Below are 10,523 nucleotides of genomic sequence, written 5' to 3'. Positions count from 1 at the left end.
ATGTCCCCAAAACTTATAGGCTATATTCCAATATTATGTATGTCTGACATATTAAACATAAATGCCTATCAAGGATAGGAATGCCAAGTGAACTTGAAAAATAGCCAGGAGGAATATTGGAGAGACAAGTTGTTACCAGAGAATGGATGTCATGCCAAAGTCTCCAAATTCAAATTTAAAACTTGCCACAGAACAGATCTGCAGACTAGACTCAAACCCCATCATGCAAATTTTCAATCCTTCATTCCTCTAAAGAATGAAAATAAAGTGAGGTGGAATGAATTTTAGAAAAGTACTTCACCTAAGGACTGGAAGGAAGTGTAAGCAAGATAGACTAAATGTCCCTCTGTTTGCACGTGAAATGGATAGAATGGAGTGACAAACACTGGAGGTCCTAGAAAAGGCTGAGTGAACCCAACAACCAAGAAGAGCAACTCCAGGAGTGAGCCTGTACGGTGGACTCACGGCAGTTGTGTGAGCAGAAGGAGACCAGAAGCAGATACAGACCACTCTCGGCCAAAAGTTCTCCCTTCTCTCATTTTGTAACGTCCTAGGACTTTCCAGTCACCAGAATCGGGAGCTATTAAACTTTGTATCTTTAAAATTCACCAGCCTCAGATATTTCTGCTAGCATCACAAAACGAGCATTTTACAAAAGTACGTTCTTAATAAACTTAGGTGACATGATTTGGGAAATGTATTTATGGCAACTGCGTGAACTTAGACAAACAATATTATCTTTCTGAACTTCAGTTAGAAGTGTGATCTGTGAGAATCCTTTAGCTTCAGCAATCTGTACTTATATTGATCATGTATCCCTTAACTTTGGTTCAAATTTTTGTTTTAACTTAGAGAATCATGAATAACAGAGAAAACAATGAAATAACCAGGTATTTAAATATTTCAGTGTAGTCTTTTTCTTCCATTTACCAACTATTCTTGTTTTTGTTCATTACCACAGAGAATTTTTAGTTCCCATGGATAATAGTACAGAGGTGAAGAATTTTATCTTGGAGGGTCTAACCAATGTTCCAGCTCTTCAGCTTCCTCTCTTCATTTTGTTCACCCTCATTTATCTCAGCAGTATATTTGGGAACCTGGGGATGATCCTGTTGATTTTCTTGGACCATCGTCTCCACACTCCCATGTACTTTTTCCTCAGTAACCTATCTTTGGTGGACTTTGGATACTCCTCAGCTGTCACACCCAAGGTCATGGCTGAATTCCTTCTAGGAGACAAGGTCATCTCCTACAATGCCTGTGCTGCTCAGATGTTCTTTTTTGTAGGCTTTGCCACTGTGGAGAATTACCTCTTGGCCTCCATGGCCTATGACCGCTATGCAGCGGTGTGTAAACCCCTGCATTACACCACCACCATGACCACAGGTGCATGTGCTTGCCTGGTCATAGGTTCCTATATCTGTGGTTTTCTGAATGCCTCCTTCCACATTGGGGACATATTCAGTCTCTCTTTCTGTAAGTCCAGTGTAGTCCACCACTTTTTCTGTGATGTCCCAGCAGTCATGGCTCTCTCTTGCTCTGATAAAGTCATCAGTGAGGCGATTCTTGTTTTTATGTCAAGTTTCAATGTCTTTTTTGCTCTTCTAGTTATCTTGATCTCCTACCTATTTATATTTGTCACCATCTCGAAGATGCATTCATCTCAGGGACATCAAAAGGCTTTATCCACCTGTGCTTCTCACCTCACTGCAGTCTCTCTATTCTACGGGACCGTCATTTTTATGTATTTGCAACCTAGCTCCAGTCATTCCATGGACACAGATAAAATGGCATCGGTATTCTATGCTATCATCATCCCCATGCTCAATCCTCTGGTCTACAGCTTGAGAAACAAAGAAGTCAAAAGCGCACTCAAGAAGAGTTTTGAAAAGGCAAAGTTATCTCTAGGATTGGGATTTTAACTGCATTATGCACAATGAATTAAGTTTGTTTCTTTTGGATTATCCACATGTTCAGCTCTACATGGCCCTCAAGTCCTGAAGTCATATCCTCATCACTTCAAAAATCTATTGCCCAGAAAAAAGAAAACATGTCCCAAAATGTATCATCTGACTTATGATGGCTCAGGGGATGTATAAAATGTTTAGCATCCTGCTTGTTGAAAATTTTACTAATTGCTTTTGATTTAATAACTTGTGCTGCATGCATTTTCCCTTCCACCTGCCAGTGCAAGCATGCACATTAAGCCGTGGACAAATATTTCCATGAACAGAAGCATCTGAATCTACTTCATATGGACAAGTGGGCACATACTTTTGGCAATATAAAATTTGTCAGAAGTATATAAAGAAATACTTCTTTACAATTAAAAAACAATCTATTAATTCATTAGAACTCTCTTTTTTTGGTAGATTTTTTTTTTTTGCCTTAGTGTGCATGTACTCACAGTAGAGAGAGCTACAGAGATAGTGAGAAGGAAAGTGAGAAATCACCCTCCCGGGGAGATGGCCACACTGCAATCCCTTATCCTCCATTCTCTTCCTGGGATCTTGGGCACACACACACATGTGCCCAGCAGGAGTTTCAAGACACCAAGTCAGGACTTGAACCATCATTGGCCACGCGGGAGTTCAGCAACGTAACTTTTATGCCATCTGCTGCCACCTATTAAAACTCTTAACAGCTGTGAAAAGGAATTAAGTAAATGATATGCAGGTAATTGATAATAAAATAATTTTAAATAATTAATTGAATTACTAGAATATAAATTGATATATAATTTTATTAATTTAATTGAATAAGTGTTCTAAGAATCTTAATTGGAGAAAAAGTATAATTCTAAATGAATCCTCTATTTATATTTTATTGAGGAACATGGATATTACAACCTAAATAAAGTAATAGATTGAGTCTTTGAAGGAACAACATATTCATATTCATTTTTAAAAAAATTAAAACTGTAGAATACAAGAGAAATGGAGAGAAAATAAAAGCATCTTCAATTTATTTATACATGACTGCCAACTTTCACATTGTTTAAAAAATTGGGAAATTTGCTAAAGAATGCATTTTATGTGCTCTTGAAACAAGTAAAGGTAACTACATGGGATAATGGATTTATTAATTTGCTTGACTTTAGTAACCATTTCACTATGTGTGTGTTTGTTTCACTTGACTGTAAACCATTTCACTATGTATGTGTATGTTGCCATACACCTTAAAATACATTTAAAAATACACTGGACGTGTCAGTAATGTATATATTTTTTGTCTGCAAATGCTGCGAGATGATTAATGCTGCACATTTGTTTATACTTTCATTAAGATATCTCACTCCGGGCCAGCCCATGGCATGGTGGTTAAAACATTTGGATCCTACATAGCTGACCACAAAGTTGAAGTCACAGACCAGAGCTTGAGAAACATGCCAGGTACATGTTCATGTGTGCCCAGAATCCTTTAAGGAGGGAGAGATGGAAGAGAAAGGATTGTAGTGTGACCATTTCCCATGGGCAAGCTTTCTTGTTTTCCCTCCTTTTTCTCAGCCTGTCTCTCCAGTGAGTTCATTTAAAAAATTCAAAGTGAGATTTATCCCAGGTATGCAAAGCTGGTTTAGTATTTAAAAACCAATTCATGTGATTTACTATCAATATGGTAAGGGGAAAAAAAGCATATGATTGTATCAACAAATGCAGAAAAATGGTTTGTCAAAATTCAACGCTCATTCATGATAAACAGAAAAGTCTCAGTAAACTAGGAATACAGGAAGATTTCTTGACTTGAAAAAAAAATACCTATGGGCCAACTCCATAGGTTTAAGGCAGCCAGATACCACATGACTGACCATGTGGTTTGGGTATGTACCCAATAGCTTGAGAAACACTGGGTGCATGTGTGTGCATCTCCATAATTCTGAAAGGAGAGAGAGATAGAAGAGAAAGGACTGTGGTGTTAGCCTTCTCCCTCTCTCTCTCTCTGTCTCTTTGTCTCTCCCTGGCAAGCACACATGCCTTTTATTAAAAAAAATAAACAAAACCCTACAGGTAGAATTATACTTAATGGTGAGAGACTAGAAACTTTCCTATTAGGATCAGGAATGAGGAAAGGATGCCCTCTCTAGTCTCTCATTTTCAATATCATACTATAAAAATCTGTCTGATAAGAGAAGAAAAGAAAATGAAATGGATACTTACTAGGAAGGAATATATTAATATATTTTTTTGTTCTCAGATGACATAATTGTGAATTTCAAGCCACCAGGTATGGGACTTAAACCACAATCAGCCATATGGCAGTACAACACTGTAACCACCACACCACCTACTGGCCCCAATCTATAGCATTTTTATACACCAACATTGAAAGACTGAGGAAGACTTGAAGAAAGCAATTCCATTTTAACACTAGCCATGGTGGGGGAGGGGGGAGAAAAAGTAAGCCACCTAGGAATAAACCTAACCAAAGAAGTCAAAGACCCCAAGAAAAAATATGAAAAACTGAAAAAATAAATTGAACATGATGCACAAACATAGAAAGATATAACATGTTCCTGAATTGGAGGTATCAATATAATAAAAATGTCAATTCTACCTAAATTAATACAAAAATTCATTGCACTTCTGATCAGATTACCAGGAGATATTCTTTGCAGGCATAGAAAAAACAATTATAACATTCATCTGGAGTCATAAAAGGTCCCATATCTCCAAAGCAATACTGTGCAAAAATAATTAAGTAGGAAATATCTTTTTACCTGACCTCAAAATATATTACGAAGCTGTGATAAACTAAAGAGGATAGTATTAGCACAAAAACAGGCATGTAGACCAATGGAACAAAATAAAGAACCCAGAAATAAACCCCAAAACATAAAACCAACTGATTTTTGACAAAATCAAAACACACTCCGGCTAAGAAAAAATAAGTCTTTTCAGCAAGTGGTGCTGAAAGAATTGGATATCTACCTACAGAAAAATTAAACTAGACTCCTATCTCTTACCATTAACAACAATCAACTCAAAATGGATCAAAGATCAAATGTAAAGCCTCAAGTTTCAGATAAGGGACTAATCATCATAATATATAGGGAACTCAAGAAGCTTACCCACAAAACTAAAACAAAAACAAAATGAAACCAAAAACCAAAATCAAAACTGTCAACAATCCAATTAAAAAATAGGCAAGTGAATTGAACAGACAACTCTCCAAAGAAGACATACAAATGGCCAAAAAAGCATATTTAAAAAATGCTCAACATCACTTATCATAATGGAAATGTAAATCAAAACCATAATGAGATACCATTTAACCCAGTCAAAATTGCTATGGTTATAAAAGAATGACAAGTGCTGATGTGGCTGTGGGAAAAGGAAACCCTCCTCTGCTGTTAGCAGAAATGTATATTAATACAACCATTGTCAGAAATGATATAAAGATTATTCAAAAACCCACCAAGTAGAACTATCTAAGATATGACCCAGAATTTCAGCTCCTGGGTATTTACCCAAAAGATAGGAAAATATTCAGTCAGAAAGATGGTTGCACATCTATGTTCATTGAAGCACTATTCACAATTGTTAGGACATGGAATCAACCTAAATGCCCAGGAACAGACCAGTAGATTGAAAAAAAAAATGTGGCACATATACTCTATGGAGTACTACTAAGCCATAAAAAAAAATGCCATGTCATTTGATGCAAAGTGCGTGAATATAGGAGATTTAATGCTAAATGAAGCAAGCCAGACTGAAAAATAGACATTATGTGTCCCTGCTCAATATATATAGAATGCCTGTATTTTATAGCAGAAACTGAAATATTGACAGATATAATAGCAGGGATAGCAACTGTAGATACGAGATACTGAAGAGAAGGGGATAAATACTGGGGTTGGGAGGAAGGGGCTCAGGAAAGAAAAAACAAAAAAAACAAAACATCATTTAATAGACACAAGAATGGAGAGTTATCATTGGAGATAATGTATATGATAATATATTTGACTTGATTCTCATGCACTGCATGCATGCTTTGAAACATATTATATGCAATAAAGATATAGGGGGACCAGCAGTTAGTGTAATGGCTATGTTGCTGGACTCCCATGTAGTCGACCGTGGTTTGTGTGCCAGACCTGGTGTCTTAAAACTCACGCTGGAAGTGTGTGCGTGCGTGCCCAAGATCTCAAGAGGAGAATGGAAGAGAAGGGATTGCGGCGTGGCCATCCCTCCGGGGGGTGATTTCTCACTTTCTGTCTCTCTGTCTCTGTATATCTGGTGAGTGCACGTGCCCTATAGCAAAAACCTCTCCAGAAAAAAAAAAAAAAGATATACAATGATTCATTATAAATTTAAAAAGCAGGGACCAGCAAATTGCATAGTGGTTATGTCCCTAGACTTCCAGGTAGTTGACTGCAGTTCAAGTCCTGGACCCGACAGCTTAAAATTCACAGCAGACGTGTGTGTGTGTGTGTGTGTGTGTGTGTGTGTGTGTGTGTGAGAGAGAGAGAGAGAGAGAGAGAGTGCTCCAAATCCCCAGAGGCGACTGGAGGAGGAATTGAAGCATGGCCCTCCACCCTGGGGGGGAGAGTGATTTATCACTTGCTGTCTCTCTGTCTCTCTCTGTCTCTTGAGTGAGCCCTATAGCAAAAAACAAACAAACAAAAGACTCTCTAAATAGATAAATAAAGAGCATGTCATGAAACTAATAAATAAATAAATAAATAACTTTTCTATCAGTAATGAACATGTGGAACTTAAATGAAAAACATAATATTATTTACATTAGCATCCAAAAGAAAGGAAAAAGAAAGAAGGAAAATGAATACTGGAGTCAGCTGGTGGCATGGCAATTAAGGCAGCTGGATCCTACATGGCCAACTGTGAGTTTGAGTCCCTGATCTTTTGCCTTAGAATCTGCCAGGCACATATGCCTGCATACCCAAAATCCCGAGAAGAGACTGCAAGAGAAGGGATTGCAGCATGGTCATATCCCTAGGGGATGATCTTTTACTGTCCCTTCCTCTCTCTGTCTCCTGTTAGCAAATGCATCCTGGGGCAAATTCTAAAAAATTAGTAATAAAATAATTGAATACCTAGTATTTAACAAAACATATTCAAGATCTAAAGGAGGAAAACTATAAAACCGTGATGAACAAAATTAAAGAAAAACTAAATTTCAAAAGGTAAAGCATAAAACATATTAGTTTCCTATTGCTGCTGTCATAAATTGCCACATACTTTATGGTGTCAAACAACAGAATTTTGTCACCTTACACTTTCAGAGTTCGGAAATCTCACATCAAGTTGTTGACATGTCTAAATTTCTTATGAAGACTTGAGGGGAAACTCCATTTCCTTAGATTTTTAGCCTTAAAATGTCCATAATTTCCTTTCCTCATAACATCTTCTTTGTGATACTTCAATTCATTGCTTCTGTGAAAAAGCAGGTAATTAATATTACATAAGGTAATAAAATGTGGCCCTAATCTAGTAGGGCTGGTGACCTATAAGAAGAGGATGGTATATCAGATTATCTCTTCACCGTGTGAGGGCACAGCGAGAAGGTGGCCATTTGCAAGCCAGGAACCAAACTGATGCCTTGATTTTGGAATTCCAAGACTCCAGAACTGTCAGAAAAAAATTGTGTTGTTTATATCTCCAAGTCTGTGACATTTTGTTCGATATATATGACTGTATATTCATTGCACAGGTTGGTTTGAAAGGGGAGGGCTGGGTCAGCTGGTGGCATGGTGATTAAGGCAGCTGGATCCCATATGGCCAATTTGCTGTTTGAGTCCTGGACCTGGTGGATTGATAAAACAGACCAGGCATGTGTGCATACTTGCCCAAAATCCAAAAAAGAGATATGGAGGAGAAGGGATTGTGGTGTGACCATCCCATAATGGGGAGGGAGGGGTGCTTTCTCACTTCCCCTTTCTCTTTGTGTATCTCTCCAGACGTGTCCTCTGGTAGATTAAAAGTTATATATTAAAAAAAAGAGAGAGGAGAGGACCCTCTTTATGTGGTCACTGAAAGTTACAAGTTAATGAAATTTCACTATCTTTAACTGCACTGATTAGAACATTAAGCCCCATAAGTCTCCATAGCTGGGAAAGAGACTATTGGAATTTTGGACATATGCTTTGACCATCTTAGAAATAGCACATACCAATCTTTCCCTTGATCAGTTATCTAGAAGAAGTATACATTTCTGTTGAGTTACAATAAGACAATCACATGTAGGAAAGCAGTTGAAATGTTTGCGCAATATTTTAAAATTATTATTATTATTTGTATATTCAGTTGCTATACATCATTTAGATTGTAAAGAGATTTTACCCAGCATGATACGCATCTCAGTCCAGTTGAGAATTCTATACACATCCTCATCAACAGATAACAAACCATATCAGTGTCCTACAAGTATCTTATCTCTCATTTTTTTCCTAATTTCCTTTCCTGCATTCTTCCCCTCCCACACTGTCCTTCCACTTTGTCTCTAGTGTCCACAACAATCTTTAATGGTTTTATGTCCTCCAGTCCTTTAATCTCTACCATAGAGTGTGGATAGTCTGTATATGTTAAGCTAAGACATATGATGACTCTCTTTCGTAGCCCGACTTGTTTCACTCACCAATAAATCTTCCATATTCATCCACTTTCTATCAAATTCCAAGGCCTTGTTGTTTTTTATAGTTAAATAATATTCCATGGAGTATATGTGCCACACATCTTCAAGCCATTCATCTATTTGTGAACACTTGGGTTGGTTCCATGTCTTAGCAATTGTGAATAGTGCTGCAATAAATTTAGTAGTGCAAGTGCTTTTCCAACTGAGTTTTCTCCTGTCCTTTGGGTAGATACCCAGGAGTAGAATTACTGAGTCATATCTTAGTTCTATTTGAAGGTCTTTGAGTAACCTCCGTATAGTTCTCCACAGTGGCTGGGCCAATTTACTTTCCCACCAAAAATGTACGAGTGTTCCCCTTTCACCACATCCCTGCCAGCACTTATCTTTTTTTTTTTTTTTTTTGGAGAGGTTTTTGCTATAGGGCGCATGTGCTCACCAGAAAGACAGAGAGAGACATAGAGACGGGAAGCAAGAAATCACCCCCCAGGGGGGATGGTCACTCCTCAATCCCTTCTCCTCCATTCTCCTCTCGGGATATTGGGCACGCACAAACACAGGCCTAGTGATTTTTTTTTTTTTTAATCTTCGCCATTCTGACTGGGGTTAGGTGGTATCTCATTGTGGTTTTGATCTGCATCTCACTTACGATGAAGGATGTTGGGCATTTTTTCATATGCTTTTTGACTGTTTGTATGTCTTCCTTAGAGAGTTATTTATTCAGCTCATTTTCCCATCTTTTAATTGGGTTAATCATTTTCTTCTAGGTAAGTCGCTTTTAATACTTTCGAGGGATGTTTTTATTTTCTGTATTACAGCCTTCCTATCTAACAGTTCAGACTGATTTTTTTTTTTTCTTTATGGTGTCCAATTCTTCTTTCTTATCTAGAAGGACTTCCTCATCTCTTAGAGCTCAATGTCTCTTTTCTCTTGCCTCTCATAGAATTTTGTTACCATGAATGCTCTAAATTCTTTTTCTGACATTTTGGTAATATCCTCTAATATTTCCCTGATTGGAGATGAATTAGAGTGGTACCTTGAGGGTGATGTATTACTTGATTCTGTCATCCTCTAGGCCCTTTACCTATTTTTCATCATTGGTAATGTATTCACTTTTGATTAATTTGTGGAGTAGGATTCTGTAAGTGATAGCTTGAGTATTTCCGTAACTGTGAAATAATTCCAAGCTATTTTCTCCCTTCTACTGTGTCCTCCAGTGTGGGGATAAGAGGAGGAGTGTTAAAATTGGATTTATGAAGGAGAGTTTCTCTCTTTTTACAAACAGTGCATTGAGGGGCAAAGAATTCTCTAAAACTTCCAATATTCAGATGTTTAGTTACTAAGTACCTATTCTTCTTTAGGTAGTAGATAAGGGTTTAGTAATAAAATAGGAAATTAAGGAAAAAGTAAAAGAGAGTAGAAAACAGCAATAGGAAGAAAAAAACGGCAAAATAGGAAGAAAAGGAAAGCAGAGGTGGGAAGAAAAAGTAAAGAAAAAGCTAGAACAAACAGAGGAGAAAAAAAACGCATCACAGAAAAAAAAAAAAAAGAGTTAAAAACTGATGGTACAGGACAGCAGAGAAGGACCTGCCTGAAGGATCCTGAGCTGGGTGAGAGGAACAGAAAGAAATGAACAAGTTAAAAGCAAAAGGAAGGGGACAGAAAAGCTGCTTTTTATTTTTTTCTTGAAGAAGAGAAAAAAAAGTTGTAGGAACAGAAAAGAGCAATAGGGAAGTGCAGTTCTTTTCCCACCTGGCTAGCCCTGGGTTCTGTGGGGAGTGGGTCACTGGCCTATCCTGGGAACTTCACTGCTGTGAAACTGGACCCAGAGGTGCAAGACAGCAGAGGCTGAGCAATATTTTTATGACCCATGAAACCTCAATTTTTGATAAATAATGAAATATTGCTATTTAACCTTATGGAATACCACATATTAT

The 10,523-nt window shown here is 37.5% G+C and overlaps 1 protein-coding gene across 1 annotated transcript; it reads left to right on the top strand.

Moving 5' to 3' along the window:
- Window positions 1-974: 974 nt before the first annotated feature.
- Window positions 975-1,922, top strand: LOC102486678 (olfactory receptor 5B2). The gene has a single exon (XM_006160878.2). It carries the CDS (start codon window positions 978-980, stop codon window positions 1,920-1,922), a length of 945 nt encoding a protein of 314 aa, XP_006160940.1. The 5' UTR covers window positions 975-977.
- The last annotated feature ends 8,601 nt before the right edge of the window (window positions 1,923-10,523 follow it).

This window comes from Tupaia chinensis, unplaced genomic scaffold (genome assembly GCF_000334495.1).
Source record: "Tupaia chinensis unplaced genomic scaffold, TupChi_1.0 Scaffold000709_2, whole genome shotgun sequence".
Taxonomy (NCBI): domain Eukaryota; kingdom Metazoa; phylum Chordata; class Mammalia; order Scandentia; family Tupaiidae; genus Tupaia; species Tupaia belangeri.
The sequence above is the reverse complement of the archived record's forward strand: the minus strand, read 5'-3'. Positions and strand labels throughout refer to the sequence as shown.

Bases quoted from the DNA above. Each gene is read 5' to 3' on its own strand.
- LOC102486678 (XM_006160878.2), top strand. From the start codon at position 978: ATGGATAATAGTACAGAGGTGAAGAATTTTATCTTGGAGGGTCTAACC.